At 35.5% G+C, this 21,352-nt stretch overlaps 1 protein-coding gene across 6 annotated transcripts in view; it reads right to left on the bottom strand.

Annotated features, from left to right (window-relative positions):
- Positions 1-21,352, bottom strand: part of LOC139962520 (calbindin-like) — a 78,975-nt gene that overhangs the window by 4,521 nt on the left and 53,102 nt on the right. For 2 of the 6 annotated variants that reach the window (XM_071962561.1, XM_071962551.1), the window contains exons 5-11: positions 15,094-15,150; positions 11,987-12,100; positions 8,935-8,990; positions 8,430-8,469; positions 6,222-6,245; positions 3,033-3,071; positions 760-816 (exon numbers count right to left, since the gene is read on the bottom strand). In XM_071962561.1, the coding sequence (XP_071818662.1) occupies positions 760-816; positions 3,033-3,071; positions 6,222-6,245; positions 8,430-8,469; positions 8,935-8,990; positions 11,987-12,100; positions 15,094-15,150 (387 nt within the window). The remainder of the gene's footprint in view (positions 1-759; positions 817-3,032; positions 3,072-6,221; positions 6,246-8,429; positions 8,470-8,934; positions 8,991-11,986; positions 12,101-15,093; positions 15,151-21,352) is intronic. The other 4 variants (XM_071962601.1, XM_071962590.1, XM_071962570.1 and 1 more) reach the window with 3 other exon arrangements.

Here is a 21,352-nt window from a genome sequence, read left to right as displayed (position 1 = left end):
GCAACATAACAAGTCCTGTTGTTCTGGAGAACTTGCTGGTTGTACACAATGTCAAATCATTATATACCTTAAAAAAAGGTACATGGCAGTTATTTTGTGGCTTGATATCTATAGCGTATGATTCTACCAAATTTGAAGCTTTGTCGTTGGGGACTTTAGCTGACAAGTTTGTGTTGCAAATTTCTACTTTTCAAGATGTTTAACTGTTTTAATATGCTTCCTTTGCGTAATACGCAATGTTTAGCTCCAGCGGCCTTATAAAAAAAAAATGAGTCACGGTTTTCCAATTTACCTGGTCATATAAAGTCTTTATATGTAGTAACAGGGTCTTACATAACCATCACACAAGACAAGCCGACAACGCTCATTGCAATTTTTACCATAGTAACATAGGGAAATTCGGTCTTCGTAATAGAGCAATACAAATTTGGAATGATCTATCAATAGAGTTGAAGTCTGTAACTTCAAAACCCACATTCACCAGACATTTGAAAAAGGAATTTATTAACTCGTACTAGTATTATATAATCTATTCACGTATCCATCTCAGCATCATTAGGATATTATTACTGTATAATTAATCCTTACGTTTATATACTGTATTATATATATTTGTACATTTTTCTTTTCTTTTCTCCCAGGGAGTCTCCTACCTTGTTAAGTCTTTGTAAGACTTTATAGGAGACTTCATTTCCCATTGTACACAATTGGCGATAAAACAAATAAATGAATTAATGTTCAACTGTTTTGATATCTTACCTTGTCATAATGTGCAAAGACATTCTCAAACTCATCTCTCGAAAGCTGTTTTTTCTTCTGTAGGTAAAATTGTTTTAAAACACATTGTTTACATACAATGGGAATGTATTCAAACTTAGTAAGACAATTGCATCGTTGCTTATACCACAGCAAACAATGTATAATCATATATAATCAATGTACCGTACAATAACACATGTCATTTGAAAGACACAAGTTCAAAACATTGGCAAAATACAAAGGCAGGCAGAACTCTATCAATGTTTTGTGATGCACTCCAGTGGCGCTATATCATGCGATCGATGTCAAATTGTTAAAACAGGAATAGCTGTGTTAATGTGTAACATATTAAAAGAGGTATTACTCGAGAACGAACCCTGATAGAATTACTGTTGAATCAAGTTGTCAATCGGTACTAAATGTAACCATGTAACCATTTTTAAAGACCTTATTGAGACAAACACTGCAGTACACGAGAAAGATAGGCTACCTCAACTTGAATTCACGGCAAAACAGTTCCTGGAGGAAGGGCTTTAGATCACCATAGAACAACCTTCGCTGCTAATATTATCTGCCTTGAATTTAATTGCCCAGTTTTGAAATTAAACATCTGCAATACACCGAGGATCTATATTAGGTAGCGGAAGCTTTCAGACGTATTATACCAACTCATTATCTTGACTATTAAGACCCGGATTGATATAGAATACCATATCGTATTTGAGAAAAATATCAAATATCACACAAATTTAAGAAGTCTATATGGTGGATCGACTGATTTCATAGATTAAACAGTGTACTCCTTTTTGTTAACCTTTTCTTTAAAGAAAGAAAACGTTCTGTATTTTATTAACATGATTACTTTTACCAGATACTAAAGAAATACTTGAACATTGATCCTATTCATAAACAGTGTTTTCTTAATTGATTTCTCGATATTTTCAAAGCTTACTATGGCTTTCTATACTTCAGGTATAGTGTATGGCAATCATTACACTCCTCGAGCTGCATCTGTGTTTATATACATCATCTTAATTAACAGTTCCAATAATTTTGGGAGTATATCTAGTCCCTAATTTGTGTAGATGAACCTCTTGAACAGTTGCGTGTTTAATAAACCAACTTTGTTTCAACGCACTCCAATGTCATTCAATGCTCGTTTTTCGGTTCTCTGCATAGCTTTCTGCAAGGCCCCATGCAGTAGAAACAAATTTCTGTATAATCCAGTGGTCTCTTTCCAGAAATGATAAGACTGGAAGCAAGAGGCTAACTTTTAAGTTGTTATCAATTACTCCACGAAATCTACGTCAGGCATACGTGCACAAACTACTAAAATGCAAATGAGCAATACGGAACTTCAGGCCGACCTTATTGTCTTTTTAAAGGTCAAATTTACTTTGACATTCTACAAATTTTTGTTTAAACAACTCACCCGCTTAACATTAAACATGAAACGTGTCCATCTACTTTTCATGCATTCACTCTAGGCCATGAAGATCACCATTTTAACCCTTAAAACACCACAACACAAGTATCCAAACCACGCAAGCAAGGAAGGAATTCGCAAACACACTAATAATTACACAACAGTTGTTTCGCGGAGGGGGAAGTAACTTGCTCATCAGGCGACCACACTCCGTTGACTCCACATGGTTAACCCCAAGGATAGACTTTTTACAAGAGACTAGGTTTTTTTTGGGGGGGGGGGTGGGATGGGGAGATAGCGGGGGAGGCGGTGAGGAAGGGGAGCGGAGAGGATACATTCCTTTGGGCGTTCGATAAATATATAGGTAAATTCCCATATCGGTGAGGTTACAATGAAACTGTCAGTGCAGGGTGCCCTGCAAAGACACTCGGGTGCTAAAAAGTTCCAATTCAACCACGAGCATCGAAACTGACCCTATGCACAAATGTGACATAATTCTATATACTTGAACTTTACATGACATGTCTCATAAATCAGTTTCTCTTTTAACGAGTGATGCAAATAAACTTGTGTTATATTTTGGCTTTCGTTTTCAAGAAAGCGTTTATAATGTGCGACCTTCACTAGCAATTATATGGCTGCACATTTTCTTGGGAAAGATTCCGAAGCTTCCCAATGGGATAAACTGAAAATAACAAAAAGTGATCGAATCCTTCAAAAAGTCACTGCAAGCTTGAAACGGTTGCATGAGTGGTCAAACATAAAGTTCTCTGATCGGCATCATGCGTGAACATACTCATGTAGGGAATTCGACATCAGCAAATCCAATAACCAATGAAATGAATACCTGTGAACCGCCTTCGCCGTCATCGTTTCCACCGAAGAGCTATTGCAAATGTCAAATATGTCGATAAGTTGTTTAAGTTGACTACTTAAGTCGTGTTTGGAAATTTGCGAAAAGGTACTATATCAACTGGAATCTTGGTGTGTCACATTCAAAGACATTGCATGAGAATATAACTCCCTTGTGTTTGTTAGACCTTGAAATGTGATGATAACGCTGAGACAACTCATAACTATATTTAATCCTATATGTCTCTTTTTCGCAGTTATATAAGGGTATAGGCCTAAATAACATAAGCAAATTGAAATAGATGAATATATATATATTCCAACCTGACAGTTGAGAAGAGTTTCCTTCCATGTGTAATGTAAAACGTGCCTAACTATTGATGTTAACGTATCTTTCGTTAACCCAGATTTGAGGTTTATTTATGCGATAGTGTATTGAGCTCTCTAAATTATTGTTATGTGATATTTAATTTTATTTTACTTTTTGAATTTTGAAGACGGTTATAAGAACCTTGCAATCATAGACTAGATACCTTATAAGGCACACTAAAAAGATCAATGTTCATAAAGGTATGCTTTTGTATGTCTGATTGAAACTCAAGGGTTATACCCAAGTACATCTTAGTTAACTATATAACACCACTATTTGAACTATACTTCACTAACAGCTGATATGTACAAACGGCTCCAGTGGGCAATTTTTGTCCTTCGTTAAATAGCTACCAATTGCTTCTTGGAGAGCGTTCATACAGACATAGTGTATTCTATAATGTATGGAAAGGTAGGCTAACAGATGCAATGGTCGAATTGTAATGTCCATGAATGGTCATAGATATTAATGTGTTTGAGAGAATCACCGTATCAGAGATATATATAACTGAAATCAATGCATTATCCATGTGTATACCTTACATACTGCAGTAAAAATTGATAATCAATTTAACAATTCTTGAAACAAATTCGGACATTGTTAGGATAATAACGTGATTAGATAGATGTTGGTAAATATCCTGAATAGTTTACACCATGGGATGACATAAACACATAAAACCGTAATAATTTCTCAATCAGAACAATAATAAATAAAAAATAAAAATAAAATAACACTGTATCTTAGATTACATACACCTGTGTGGACAGAAAACAGACATGCAGCACAATTAAGGAAGTAAACCACGCTTGGCGTGATTACGATTTGATGCATTACCAAAGACGCGATCATGCTTCTGCACTGTCATACAATAATAATAATAATAATTTTAATATACCATTTTACTGGTTTACCATTCAACAAGGTTAGCTGAGACATGAAAATGCAAATTTATAAACTTTCGAAAAGTATCGGGTAAATCGCCGTGACTGTATGCCTTACACTTTTAGATGTATAACTAACTAGGTGTCGTGTTTGAGGGCTAGAGAGAGGCTATTGATTTCAATGCCACAATTGCAAAACGGGCTAATGATCAATAAACCATAAACGTGAGATATACCTATGAGTCTAAAAGTTTGACGTCGTTAACCCCTCAGAGTGAACAAGACGTTACAATATGCAGATGCGACTGCAGTATTAACTGATATTACAACCTAAAGAGGATGACAATACATACACACATTTAATACGTTACAAGACCAGATCTTGTACCTTCGCGTCTGATTCCTCAGCGTATTTCTGTGACGCCATTTTGTTTTGTTGTTCTCTCGGTAGGCCACATAAACTGGGCTGATTAAGAATCTTTTGAATATTCACTCTGCACAAAAAATGTTTACGTTTAGTCAGTAACCTCCATTACGCAAGCCGATAAAGTATTAACTGTTATGATGGAGTTTTCGTTATATCTGATAATCAATGATGCTATGACCATAATTAATTCAGTCAGTTGTGTCTTCTAATCTTCAAACACATGCAGACAGTGCTATCTATTGTTATCATAATTCGCGTCAAGAATGAGAATACGAAAGCATAAAAGCGTTCTACCGCGAACACTGGCGGTTCTGTCTAGACAAATTAGAACTTCAATTCTGACTTAAAGGTGTAAGCCTTACTGTTAACAATATCCCCGATAATAATAATAATAACGCCAAACGAAGCACACACACTCACACACTAATTCATTTAGAATTTCATGGTGATATGTTTTCAGTGGCTAAAAACTCAGTTTCGAATAACAAGCGTCACATATAGACCCTGGTAAAACACATTATGATGATTAAACCAAGACAAAATACTTGCAAATTAGACACAATTCTAAAGGTTAGAAAATGATACTGGGTGAGGATGACTAATGACAGAAACGCTATAACATTAAAATGATTGATCTCACTGCGTGCTATCGTTAACTGTGAGTGATGAAAATGAATGAACAATTCGAATAAATCCACTGACATTAAAACCCATGTTGTTTAATCGCTGAAAGAAATGATGGCACTATGTGACTATCTAGATACAAAAACTGAAACCACGTGGTTTACCAACATATCAAACAAACAAACAAACAAAACACACATAAAACAAGAAAGGTATGGAATCAACGTAGATGGTTAGAAGTATATCCGTACAATTTCTTCTTCAATTAACAACTGGTCTGATTTTAATATTTTCAATAGGATTCAGACAATAAACAGCTGAACCAAAGGTGATCGATATCACATGTAGCAACTTCAGGCACACATAGCACATTTCATGACCCTTTAGGCGCCAAGTGCAATGCATCAGTTGCACAAGCAAAGTAATCAGCCGTTATATGCGGTACCGTACAAATGAATCATGAAAACACTAATCAAATTATTTTACCTTAACTATTTAACCAAATCCTCAAAATGGATTAATTATAAATGCAAGACGCATATCGCTTGGTTTCACACAATAAAGTGTGGGTTTTTAATTGTATGCATGAGGACATGTTTCCTTGCAATTCAAGTTTTTTTTTAATATGTCACTCGAGTGAACAGCAGGTTTGTCAATATTAAAAGATGCTTAATTAAGGTAATTATGATGTCATCCCGATATTGTGCACCAGTTTTACGAAACACGAGATAAAATGTTGATGTAGATGTTTCAAAACATTAGAAGCTGTTTAGAATATTCATGCCTACATGGATTGCCACTTGTTCTTAACATACTGAGAGAGAATCTTTTCATGCACATCGAAGGCAAGCATTTTGATCAAGCAAACATGTAACTTACACCTTCCTTCGATAAGAGAGAACCCTGGAAATTAGACGAAGGGACAAATAGTTTGATGACTACACAGGGACATATAAATAAGGAGTGTAAGAATGGGAACTGTGAACAGACATGAAACAGTTTATTGGTTTTACATCTCATCCAGTTCTCGACATAAAGGGAATAATCACAGATTAGACTAAAGAGCAGGATTAATGGAAAGGATTTAGGGGCGAATGGGGCTTGGTGAGGGCTAGGGAGGGGTAACGTGATGAAGTGGGATAAATTGGGTCACATTCAGATATACATGATTTTCATTTTTGATGTGTCGAAATAGAAAAGTTACATTATAGGATTTATATCAGATATTACGTAACCGATCCAACCCCAACTAAAGGCTGCATGAAAGATGACGACAACATGAAAACGGACGTAACATTGTAACATGATAAATATGTGTACTATAGAGTTACTGCATCTAATACAGATAAATTCATCTAATACAGATGAAGACATAAAGTTACTTGAACTGGAAGGAGCCCAGGTGAATTGAATAAATAATTTTCCTTTTGTGTAATGCATTATATAACTTGGAGCTACATTATTTGATAAAAAAACCGCTGCCTATTATCATTCTTAAGTACCAAACTTTAGATTATTGTATCTATTTAGCTTTTCTCGCAGTTATAACGTTATGGTTCCGTAAGTATTTTTTATGCGAGAGCCATACGACGCCCGAGGAGACAATCTTGTAGCCAGTGACAGCTCTAGGATATGATGAATGTTTACATTGTCATTACAGGTTCCTGCTGGTTTTTGATTATATGCGCGTAAATAATCGAAGAAACTATATTAGTACACTACACATCGATACTGTTTATCCAGTAACAAATTAGATGAAACAGTGGTTGAACAGGTAACATGTGAACCGCAATGCTTATGGGGGAGCGAGAGGTTTAGGTTTGTTTCAAGACATTAGAATAACATAAAGTTTTTTCGTTTTCTCAGTCAAACACATAAACTAATGTGTTATTATTTGACCAGTCTCATAAAGTGTTACATGAATCGCCAGTGACATAATTAATCCAATGAGCTAACAAAGCAGTTTCCTTTGACGAATAGTACAAGCAACTTTTTGTTTACGCATGCTGTTTTCCTATATGGTTATCTTGTCTCGTGAAATTATATGGACTGCTAGAAATGACCTATGAGGTGTAATTGGAGAGCGACGTTAAATTAAATGAAAATTAGGCATAGTTTGAGTGAACGACTGTCCCAAGTCACCGTTTAAAAGAGTTTACACATTTCATTTCAGTTAATAGAATTTGAAAACTCTGCGTCAGAATGAAGAATATATCAAAATCGTTCACGCTAAATATATTTTTAATTTACAGATGTGTGAAATAAAAAATATTATAAATCCTAGCCAGGCGTTCGTTAATTATGCATTCTGCTGGTTTTCCTTTTGTACTTGAGCAGCTACAATGGCTATACTGCTGTGCTTGCTGTACTGAAATGCTTCCAAAGATGGTACAATCTGCAGCATTGCTATTCGTATAATCTTGTAAGGTTTAAGCATTGATTTTATGAGTTCGATCGTGAATAAAGATTCATTCAAAATATTCCAGAGGTCCCAATAAAAATTCACAAGACTTATGTAATGCGGCCGTTCTTTTTAAGTAATGAAACATTTATACTTCTTCCTCTTTTCGCTAAATCTTTGAAATTGGCAAAAGGTTATAAAGAGAGTTGGCCCCCATCTTACAACATATTGTTGTCCTATTCCATACACAGTTTGAAGTTAAATATACTTAGTGTCGAGGAAGAAACCCTTGAGATTTAGTATCCACTTCACATTTTGTAAACGCCAAAGGCCTTCTTGTAAATGAAGGGACAAGTCATCTATCAGACTGATTAGATTGGGTGAGTGTTTTGAGCTTTTAAGGTTTCTGCTTCATATAAGTGTTTTTTTTTTACTTTCATTCAACCTAAATGAAGGCCTACTATGAGTTTTTTTTAGTGCAGGAAATCCGTTTATGATTGGCCCATAAAGATGTAGATTATTCATGGTTGTAACTTTAATATATACTTTCATTGGTATATTTATACAACCAACCATCCTTGCTCAACCACCACTGTAGTCATACAAACTAATGTGAGAAATTGTTTAAGATATAACATAATCTACAAATGAAAAACGACTAAAAGCATAAAATATGCAACAATTACCTCAAACCTCATCAGGAAATTTTCCTTCACCGGAAGTAATCTAAGAGTAAATGAAAATGTTAAACTTTAATCATGGCTTGTCGGAAAATAACTTAAGTTCTATTCAAAGTTTGATTGCTATTTAGTACCGCCATCGATAACATTTCTTAAATGATGCCATGCTCAGCGATATTGGATGATCAGCATTAAGCCATTAATGTATAATTATAGGTACTACTGAATCATTCTCAATGTAGTTCAGTTAATACTAATATCCCACTAAGTTGGTTCGTGACAGAATCTGTGTCATGAAATTATCTGACAAACTAAGTGATGTATGATGACGATCTCGTGACATTTCTTCAATTTCTGTAATCTTCATCTGTTTTACAGAATATGCCGATTCTGCCTGCTCTTAATTTATTCTATATGAAGTATACGTTAAGTATGGCGATACTAGGGCAGGTAATACATAAATTAATGTACGTTTAAATATGTTAAGTTTGATAGTTATATCATATCTTACCGTGTCATTTCTTTTATTTCTAATTTACCATCTCCATTTCTGTCGAAAAGTTTTAACTGTAAGAACGGACGGAAAGAAAGAAAGAAAGACAGAAAAATAATCAAATATCTGTAAAGATGACATGCGTTGAACAGATAAGTAATATTGACCGATATATAGTCACGACAAAGGTTTTACGCTTTCTTACTCTTTACAAGGAATTCTGGTAAATGATACCTATAACATGGGTAACAAATTTATAATGAAAATCATCATTCAAATCCAAGAACGCAATAAAACCATAACATGAACTATGAACCATAAACGATGAACCATGTACCATGAACCTATATATACATGTCAGCCTGCAATAGTTTTATGGCAATCATTTCAAAACGTTTAGGTGAGTATAAATATTGTTGTCGCTTCTGGCTCTTTCTAAATTTGTAGATGTAATAATAGTAACGTAAGGAAATTTGAAATGACACCAAGTTTTGTTTTATATCATACAGTGAATATGCTGAAGAGCTTGTACATGTCTGACGAACCACCTTAGGGGACAAGTAAGGGGACAAAAATACGGAATTTGTGGTATTGTTCTCACTGGCATGACAGCAGAAATGACAAGGCTACATTTTAAGTTAAAAATAATGAAATAACACTTATAGGTATCTAATTTCATTTCCTTAACAATATAAGTCCATGACTATAGTGTATATAAGGTAGATAGTGCCCACTGTTAGCGCATTAAGAAAATAACACATACTACACTGCTAAGACATATAATGTATAAGGGAGATATATAGTGTGGACTGTAACATATGGTTAGGTTGTAGTGCATAAGGAAGATATAGTGTCCACTTACACCCCTCCCACAGGACGGCATCTCCACAGAGGAAGGATCCGCCCAGGTGCCAACTATTCTAGGTACGCCACTGCTTAAAACTGTCAATTTCAATAAAATCATACTCGCAACCCGCATCAGCATGTTTCAGCTCTTGTAGTAAGTTTCAAAAATTAGGGTGAGGTTTCAAAATTGGGACGGCCACCTATATATATATATGGTGTATAAGAAAGATGATGTCCACTCTTAGGATGTAGTGTATAAAGCAGATACATTGCACTGTAATAGTGTATATGGAAGATGATATCCACTGTTAATTGAAGTATATAAGAAGATGTAGTGTCCACTGTTACAGTGTATAAAGGAGATAATACCTACTGTTAGGCTGTAGTGTATAAGGAAGGTAAAGTGTCCACTGTTCTATATAGTGTATGAGGAAGATGATATCCACTGTTAATTGAAAGTGTATAAGAAGATATAGTGTCCACTGTTTACAGTGTATGAAGAAGATAATACATACTGTTAGACTGTAGTGTAAAAGGGAGATACAGTGTCCACTGTAATATAGTGTGTAAGGAAGATGATACCCACTGTTAATTGAAGTGTTTTAGAAGATATATTTTCAACTTTTTACAATGTATTAAGAAGATAATACCTACTATTAGGCTGTAGTGTATAAGGATGATAATACCCACTTTTAGGCTGTAGTGTAAAAGGGAGATACAGTGTCCACTGTAATATAGTGTATAAGGAAGATGATACCCACTGTTAATTGAAGTGTTTTAGAAGATATAGTGTCCACTTTTTACAATGTATTAAGAAGATAATACCTACTGTTAGGCTGTAGTGTATAAGGAAGATAATACCTACTGTTAGACTGTAGTGTAAAAGGGAGATAAAGTGTCCACTGTAATATAGTGCATAAGGAAGATGATATCCACTGTTAATTGAAGTGTATAAGAAGATATAGTGTCCACTGTTTACAGTGTATGAAGAAGATAATACCTACTGTTAGGCTGTAGTGTGTAAGGCAGATATAGTGACCACTGTAATATAGTGTATAAGGAAGATGATATCCACTGTTAGGATGTAGTGTATAAGACATATAAAGTGTGCACTGTTGACAGTGTATAATAAGGAGGATCATGTTTGCGGGTTGCTGGTCGCATTAATATCTTCGGCTCGTCCGTTGCAGAGCCCCTTAATAGTGATTGAAACCTTTCAGTGGTATATAAAATTGAAAATTGCCGACGTAATATGTTCTGATAAGTGACAGTAAAGTGAACCAATTTCAAATTAATTTCCTGATTTGCTAACGTTGACTCTATGTATTTTTCGTTTCTTTCACTAGAATACAGTGCTCCGGAGAACATCAGAATTTTCCAAATCAGTTAAACAATTTGCTTGGATTAAGCCAATTAAGTTTCTCTCGAAGGAAAAAGAAGACGTGAATTTTGACCATTTTCTTCTAATTTCCTCCCATTTATCGCTTATTCAAATATTATCATCTTAATGTAAGTGTTTAACTTGAAACAAGCAGAAGAGCTCTGGGAGCCAATAAGGCTGAATGTTACCATGGTAACCGGCAGACGTTCTGTTTATTTAAGCAGGTACTCACAAATTATTTGTTGCTAGATGATACTTATGAACGGATTCTGTATGAGGTTTTAATGTAATCAAGTTCTCTGATATTATCAGGCCTTTCGCAAGGAAGCACATGTATTTGTATATACATTGAAATCTACTTATGTTGGAACGTGAAAGCTCGGGAGACTATACAGATTCTTCTCTTAACTCCAAAGATATGCATGGCACGATTAGCATCAGATGAATCATGCAATTGACGTTAGGTGGTTGGTTTTTTGACATCGTAATTATTCCCACTTCAATTTCAACTGCGTAGCCTTTGTCCATATTTTAAAAAGGCGGCCTAGGTGTAAAGACTTGAATAACCAATAAATCCAGCTGTCTGCTGACTTCCTCGTAATTGCTACAACGCCATTGGTTTTGGTATCCATGTTTTTTGTATTTTTTTTGTATTTTTTTTGTTTTGTTTTTTGTAGAAAAGTGAAGAGTATCGTTATCGCTAACACTATTAACAATTTATTTACAATTGTCAATTCAAATTTTCACGTACGTTGATAAAATAGAGTAAAGCAAAAAAAAAAAAAAAATAATAATAGTGTCTAATCTATATCTGCTCTTCAAATATAACATTTTTTTTATTACCATTATGTTAGTATACTTGGTTAGCTTTTCTTCTGTGATCGTTTCTGGAACTTCCTCTGCTGCATCGATTCCTGGTTCGGAGCGGGGTTTCTCGAGAAGGTCTTTTATAAAACTCTACAACGAGAAAACAAAATCATAATCGATGATTGGCTAATTATACATGAAAGAAACTCATATGAGTTCATTTCATTATAACGGATTGAAATTCTGTTAACTGACAGTACGAGCCAAAAGAAAATAGTTTCACTGTATAGAAGTAATGTAAAGTAGTAAAAGCTACAATCATATTTTGCAAAAAAAAAAGAGTTATCTTAAAAATAGAAACATTTTGAAGGATGTATAATGGCCATAATCTGTCGAAAAATGAAATTCATTCTCACCGGTGTATGTATGGCCGATATGAAGGACCATTTCATTCAATGTACGGCTATGTGGCACTAAAGTGTGTGATAATCATTACGGAATCTCATTATTTGAATAAACCTTTGCCTGGCTAATAATCGATATTAAAAAAAACATTCGAAATATTTCCATTCATGAAAACCGTTAGTTTAATTGAATTTACCATTTCGATAAGTCGCTACTAAAACCCCCAGGAGCTACAGCTTACAGTAGAATTTTCGTAGACTTATATATTCCGTCATCATTTCGCCGTATATCATTATACCGTAATATTTGAACTCTGCACATATACTTCTTACAACTTCTCTCTTTGGCTGAAATATATTGGTTTGTATTAATTCATTTATATAGTTAACTACTTATTGAACAGTAACTATCACAAATGGAATAATTTTGAAGATCAGAAATCGATTGAAATTTGTTTGAGATATAATTATCTCTCCATAAATTGAGTTAATTTGTTCTTATCTGATAGAACCTTCCGTAAAACATGCAATCAATAATCAGAAAGGTTTCTGGCAGTTATGCGATGCCAGTTACTCGTGTAATGTTTGCAATATAAATCTTGGGAGAAATCGAATCATATCATATCTATAAGGAAGTTAGTCTTAAATTTTTTGAAATATTTCAGTATTCTGTGCCCTTTTTTTTCAGAGACATTCCTACTAATCGAATCCAGCATGTGATTCCAAAATATAAAAAAAATGTAAAATACATCGGTAATTCTAAAGTGACATTGTTTGCTTCTGTGGAGTAGGGCTATACATACCAAGTGTACATACAACAAGAGAACACACATATATGGTACAGAATAGCACATGGATTCGCATGGATTATACATGTTTTTGATAAAAGATGATAATTTTAAGATGTTTTCTCTTTCTTATTTTACTTTCTGACTTTCTTTATTGGTATTATGGCATTTCATATACTTTCCTTCCTCTTTTTTGCCATCTAGTATAAGCGTTTATGTAGACGCAGCACACTTAGCACACATCTATGATTAATACAAGCATTATACACACAAACAAAAAACTGCAGTTTATAATTATACGAGAGTATTCGAAGAAACGTGCCATTACCATAACAAGGAACGATTATGATTCTGTTGAACCCAGATGAAGATAGATTGAAAGACCCGGAGGTTTCAATATTCAGTGTATGTTGATAGATACAACAGTGCTTTCTTCAGCTAAAGGGCATATCGAATACCTGTCATAGTTTAACACATTATTTTATTTCTAGGTACGAAAATACCCCAGAAAACTTAGCGGCATATAGACATTTCGCTGGTTTATTCAAACTTTGTTCATTGATGAACCTGCGATACGCTGTGCTTCTTCGTAGCATATTTGACGGTTGAGTATACATGTTCAGTCATAGACAAGACACTATCCTAACTCTATAAAGGTAAAGAATCGACTTTATGTTAATTCATACATGTGTTAGCACATACCTTAACATACCTGTGTCTGTACGAACCGTTATTTCATACATGTGTATATGTAGATACCTTTCACATACCTGTGTCTGTACGTACACCTATAACATAGCTGTGTATACCGGTGTCTGTACGTACCTTAAACATGCCTAAGTTTGAACAAACATTTTATATATCTGTATCTTTGCAATTTAAGATACATGTCTGTGTGTACGTACCTATAACATACCTGTGTATGTACGTACCTAAACATACCGGTGTATGTACGTACCTGCATGTACACACATGTGTCTGTAAGTAACATACCTGTGTACGTACTTATAACATACCTGTGTATGTACGCACCTTTAACATACCTGTATCTGTAAGTACCTATAACATACACGTGTATGTGTACGCACCTTTAACATACCTATGTCTGTACGTACCTATAGCATACCTGTGTATGTACGTACCTATAACATACCGGTGTATGTACGTACCTGCGTGTACACACATGTGTCTGTAAGTACCTATAACATACCTGTGTACGTACTTATAACATACCTGTGTATGTACGCACCTATAACATACCTGTATCTGTAAGTACCTATAACATACACGTGTGTGTGTACGTACCTTTAACATACCTGTGTCTGTACGTACCTATAGCATACCTGTGTATGTACGTACCTATAACATACCGGTGTATGTACGTACCTGCATGTACACACATGTGTCTGTAAGTACCTATAACATACCTGTGTACGTACTTATAACATACCTGTGTATGTACGCACCTATAACATACACGTGTATGTGTACGTACCTTTAACATACCTGTGTCTGTACGTACCTATAACCTGTACATACATTTTGTGTACGTACCTATAACATACCTGTGTATGTTCATACCTGTGCATACCTGTACGTACCTTTAATATACACGTGTCTGTACGTACCTAGAACATCTTATGTATGTACGTACCTGTATATACCTGTGTCCGTACGTACCTATAATATACATGTGTCTGTATACGTATCTTTAACATATATCTGTGTCTGTACGTACCTTTTACATGCCTGCGTTTGAACATACCTTTAATATACCTGTATTTGTGCGTATATTTAAGATACCCGTGTCTGCACGTACCTATAACATACCGGTGTCTGTACGTACCTACCAGTGTCTCTATACTGATCTTTAACATGTCTGTGTCTGTTCGTGCCTGTAACATACCTGTGTCTGTATACGTATCTGTAACATATCTGTATCTGCACGTACCTTTAACTCTGCTGCTTCTATGTAACCACTTTTATCTGTATCATACTTCCTCCAAGTCTGCAAAGAAGACAAAGGTAAACAGAATATGTAAGTTGAAGTTTTTAACTGATGTTACAATTGTTTGAGTTTAATATTAACTCAACTCTCACGTAATCATTAGTTACTGCTCAGGAATTCAGCTGACCTTATTTTGGTTGTCGTTTAGGTTCACTTTTGAGAATTGTTACATCTAACATAGTTTTTGACTTAAAAGAACAGCAATAATGTTCCACTGACTGTAAATTAGAGAGAGAAGTTAGAAGGTAAACAAATCCGTTTCGAGTGGTAAAAACTTAGTTCTAGTAGCATATTTAGCCATGCATGTATGTTAACTTGGTGAAAATGTTGCTAAACGTGAAGGGCTGATTTATGGCCATTGGTTATCATTTAACGTTAGATAATTCGATATCTTGAAAAAAATTAGAACTGCAGAAAACATAAACTTCGAGAAATCCTTTTCATTTCGACCGAGTCTGTGGTTATGACTCTTTGTAAGTGTATAATTATTCGTATATAACTTGGCTTGATTTAACAAATCGGCAATTATACCATGCAGGCAAAATGCAAATTACTTCATAATTAACAAAGCAGAGGGGAAAAATGTAATGTTAGTTGCTTCATAACGCTACATATTTGATACCAATATAATATATACTCGCTGTCACACTGTATCGTGTATTTTTATTTTACTGAGAAAAAAAATACATATAGTGCTAAGAAGTTGTATAAAACATACTTTCCACATGGCTACTGATTTTGTCTACACCATTTCTAAAACATACATCTCAGGCGCGTAGCCAGGAATTTGCCAAGGGAGGGGCGAAAATGTAGGCAAACTATCAGAGCCGTAGATACGGCATTGCAAACTATCTAAACGTAGCGCCACTATGATTGGCGCGAAGCGTACCAGAAAATTTTGGCTGAAATGCCTCCCAGATCGCTGGAAATGGCCCAGGCCTTGTAGGTTGTATCTTAGCATTTTCTCTTTTGAAACTACTAGTGATATCATAAAAACATTAAAAAAAAAAAAAAAAAAACATGCGCCTGATACATCTCAAGAGTATTTCCAATGAAAGATCTTTTACATTCGTTTGTGAAACAGTTGCTAATTACTTTATATACAACTACGGTTGGTTTATCATACAAGCATTCAAACGGCGTTCCTTGAGTGTTTTGGAGGAGGGTGTGCATGAAAGCTCATATGAACCAAAGCGTCTATTTCTCTATCGCAGATTGCTAATATTATATACATGTTGGGACAGACTGAAGCCTCCTCTATACCTAGATGCTTCAAGTCTTACATACATGCAATACAATAGAGACGTATGAGTTACATGTGTTGAGCAGGCTTGAAGAACCTGAAGAATATGAAAATGTCACCGTGGACTTAAGAAACAAAAGCGGAATAATTGTCAATTAAACAATCCCAGACACATCGTTTGTGTGATTTCTTTTCGCGGTAAAATAGTATGTACTTTAATACTGCAATATGCAAACATAATTACAGTTATATCCTGCCATGAAAAGGCCCCTGGAAATAATATAATGAAAACTTAATGAAACGTATGGACGTTGAATTTTAAGTCATCACTTTGACGTAATTCGTAATGGTTCAAACATCCCCTTAAGCAATATGCCAGCACGTATTGGTTATAACTAATTTACGGTTGGTCGCTAAAAAAAAACGGTTACAGGAGTTGGCAGCTTGTTGATTTGTAATTTTAGCTCACACACAAAAAAAAAAAAAAAAAAAAAAAAACTGCTCAAATTAAGAACGATCATAATATCAATGTAAGAAAAAAAGTTCAAAATTGCGAAGCCATTCCCCCCATAGCTATGGGGATTGGCTTTGCAATTTTGGAAAAGCAGTTTAAGTTGCTTAAATCAGCTCTGTTTAAAAGAAAATCCTGGAACTGACCGGCCTTGATGTCGGTAATCGGAATTCATCATTAGTTTGTGAGGTGTCGTGAGGAAGACTGATCTAGCTAGCTGAGGTACTATTTGAAACTAACCTAAGAGAATGAACGACTCCAAAGCTTTTGACCAGTCTGCGATATATGTTTCGTCATTCGTAGGTAACCGTAACCCCCCCCCCCCTTGTGGTTAAAACAATAGAAATGTTAAAACCAGGCATGATATGTTGTTCAGACCTGGCATGTTCTATCATGAATGTCACAGAATATTACGTCATGGATTTACATTTTCATATAACTCATACTATATATGCTGCAATGCAAACGGTCGATTTATTTGTGTATTTTAATTACAAAGTCATTGCAAAAATACTTACTTCAGTGTGCCTGGACAGTTAATTTCAAGCAATAAGAGACTCGAGTGTTCACGAAAATGACAATTTGATGTTATGAAGTATATTTAAAGTCTTGTAGCATGCAGCATCACAAATGCAGTAATGTGTCTTAAATAGATTTCGGATGAGGCATATCTCACCAATCGTGTAAATGCCAACAGGCAAACCTTTTAAGCTAATGCACGTGTCATTAAAATAGAAGTCCAGCCGAAATCACGTGTGATGTTTACCTGTCGGTATTCACTCTGTATTAATGTTTTCTATTCGCCTCACAACAGGTTTGGATAAAATTATTTTGACATATATTCTTGTGCGCGTTACTTTTCAGCTCTGTACTCTAAACTTTGACGTGCAACACAGTCCATTTAACCTCCCTCGAACCAAACCGTTAATGCAGAGCACGGCTACTTTACGTCACGCTCTTCCATTGCTGGTAACGAGAGGCATCATTATAAGGTGGAAAACCGTTAACTCAACAAAATGGTGAAAGTAGTTCTTAATTTGAGTTTATTAACACCTCTAAATGGTAAAGTACTACGTTTTCTGATTTTCTGATCGATCACCGCAAAGTGTAAACAGATTGGATAACGTGTACACCATTAACACATTACTGTACCGGTTAAGCGAATGGCGTGGCTTCAGTTCGTATGCGGTACCTATTGGATTCTTCTACATTACGTTACTTTATGATGTATGTAAATATGTTGCTGCCGAAGAAGTAAACGTACCGCCATTAGTTCGCCTAATGTAAAGTTCATACATTGTAGGGTTTATCAACTGCAATGAAATCAATTTTGCAGTTATCGGTACTGTGCAGTAATCCCCGTGTTATATAATATTGAATCGTCGAGGCATAAGTGTTAGCCATATGATGTGTCCCTACATAAGAAGCTAATCAACATATGATGTGTCCCTACATAACAAGCTAATCAGCATATGATGTGTCCCTACGTGAGAAGTTAATCAGCATAATTTTGATGTGTCCCTACGTGAGAAGTTAATCAGCATATGATGTGTCCCTACATGAGAAGCTAATCAGCATATGATTTGTCCCTACATGAGAATCTAATCAGCATATGATTTGTCCCTACATGAGAAGCTAATCAGCATATGATGTGTCCCTACATGAGAATCTAATCAGCTTATGATGTGTCTCTATATAAGAAGCTAATCAGCATATGATGTGTCCCTATGTGAGAAGTTAATCAGCATAATTATGATGTGTCCCTACATGAGAAGCTAATCAGCTTATGATGTGTCCCTACATGAGAAGTTAATCAGCATATGATGTGTCCCTACATGAGAATCTAATCAGCTTATGATGTGTCTCTACATAAGAAGCTAATCAGCATATTATGTGTCCCTACATGAGAATCTAATCAGCTTATGATGTGTCTCTACATGAGAAGCTAATCAGCATAGGATGTGTCCCTACATAACAAGATAATCAGCATATGATGTGTCCCTACATAAGAAGTTAATCAGCATATGATGTGTCCCTACATGAGAATCTAATCAGCTTATGATGTGTCTCTACATGAGAAGCTAATCAGCATAGGATGTGTCCCTACATAACAAGATAATCAGCATATGATGTGTCCCTACATAAGAAGTTAATCAGCATATGATGTGTCCCTACAAGAGAAGCTAATCAGCATATGATGTGTCCCTACATGAGAATCTAATCAGCTTATTATGTGTCTCTATATAAGAAGCTAATCAGCATATGATGTGTCCCTACAAGAGAAGCTAATCAGCATATGATGTGTCCCTACATGAGAATCTAATCAGCTTATGATGTGTCTCTACATGAGAAGCTAATCAGCATATGATGTGTCCCTACGTGAGAAGTTAATCAGCATAATTATGATGTGTCCCTACATGAGAAGTTAATCAGCATATGATGTGTCCCTACATGAGAAGCTAATCAGCATATGATGTGTCCCTACATGAGAAGCTAATCAGCATATGATGTGTCTCTACATAAGAAGCTAATCAGCATATGATGTGTCCCTACGTGAGAAGTTAATCAGCATAATTATGATGTGTCCCTACATGAGAAGTTAATCAGCATATGATGTGTCCCTACATGAGAAGCTAATCAGCATATGATGTGTCTCTACAAGAGAAGCTAATCAGCATATGATGTGTCCCTACATGAGAAGCTAATCAACATATGATGTGTCCCTACATGAGAAGCTAATCAGCATATGATGTGTCCCTACATGAGAAGCTAATCAACATATGATGTGTCCCTACATGAGAAGCTAATCAGCATATGATGTGTCCCTACGTGAGAAGTTAATCAGCATAATTATGATGTGTCCCTACATGAGAAGCTAATCAGCATATGATGTGTCCCTACAAGAGAAGCTAATCAGCATATGATGTGTCCCTACATGAGAAGCTAATCAGCATATGATGTGTCCCTACATGAGAAGCTAATCAACATATGATGTATCCCTACAAGAGAAGCTAATCAGCATATGATGTGTCCCTACATGAGAAGCTAATCAGCATATGATGTGTCCCTACAAGAGAAGCTAATCAGCATATGATGTGTCCCTACAAGAGAAGCTAATCAGCATATGTTGTGTCCCTACATGATAAGCTATAGCATATGATGTGTCCCTACATGAGAAGCTAATCAGCATATGGCGTGTCCCCACATGAGATGCTAATCACTCTCTGAGTCGACCCTGTATTAAATAAAGTCTTTGCAGTTGTATGCATTCGACAGTTATCTAACAAACACTGCTTCCAAGGCTTTGTTTTAAATGGTTAAAATGATTATGGAACTAGGTCAAGTAGTAGTACCCAATTTGCGAAATGCATGTTTTAATTAATACAAGAAATAAGTTATGAACCAATTGTACTAGTATGAGGGCGTTGATACACATACTATGTAAACATCACTGGTAAGGACTCAGAGAACTGAAATAATGGACGATCGATCAAACCGGTGAGGCGGCAAGTAGAAATGTTTAAAATGGACTCCAAAAAAATGCAATTTATTGTTACGGGAATCGTGGTGTGTATTTGTTTGTGGTTAAAGAACTTAGCATAATGCATAACTGTTACGCAACATCAAGTCTGCTTGTTACTATTTATATCCTTAAACCTCCTGCAGACAGAGAAACACAAAGTTTGTAGATTTCCTGCAGAGAAGCAATGTTGGCGTCCCTTACTTCATAATGTAATTTACTAGCTTGGGACAGCATGGTGTCCGTCTTCCACGAGTTACAGACTGACGGTAACACCTCTTGAGCTGCAGGGCGCCGTCATGATTGAACACACTATACCGTTGAGTTGCTAAGCGTACCAACGCAAGCTTGGCGAATCATAGCAACTGAGCAGAGTCTCGTGTGGTTTGAGGTGTTTGGAAATCGCAAACCTGTGAGACCGTTACAAACTCGATCAGTCATTCGTCTTAAACTCATTAATCTCCTGGAAACCTTCTTAACTTTAAAGAAAGCAAACATTTTCATAGAGTTACACATGTTTGATAAAACTGTCGATTTCATATAAAGAGTATATAGTACTGCAGCTCATCGTCCTGACGGGTGGCTGCATGGTTACGTAATTATGTAGATGAGCGGAAGGAGGAGAGAAGGGTGAAGATGCCTTTAATGATGTAATGTTTGAATTTATGATATATAAAGTTAATCTTGGACGTAAGTACCAGTTTACTGATAAAAATAAACCTCAGAGGAACTTAAACTTATAAAATTAAAAAATGGATGTTTGTTTTATTTTAGGAACTTGTGATATATTGATATGGTATCTTATCTCTACCGATGACATTTTAATGCTTAACTTTACAGTTTCTTTAGGGTTAAATTTCAATTAATGTTCTCACTGGGCCTTAAACTCACAGTAGATAGATAGATAGATAGATAATTAGATAGATAG

This window comes from Apostichopus japonicus, chromosome 3 (assembly GCF_037975245.1).
Source record: "Apostichopus japonicus isolate 1M-3 chromosome 3, ASM3797524v1, whole genome shotgun sequence".
In the NCBI taxonomy this organism is placed as follows: domain Eukaryota; kingdom Metazoa; phylum Echinodermata; class Holothuroidea; order Aspidochirotida; family Stichopodidae; genus Apostichopus; species Apostichopus japonicus.
Note: the sequence above shows the minus strand (reverse complement) of the source record. Positions and strands in the feature narration are given on the sequence as shown.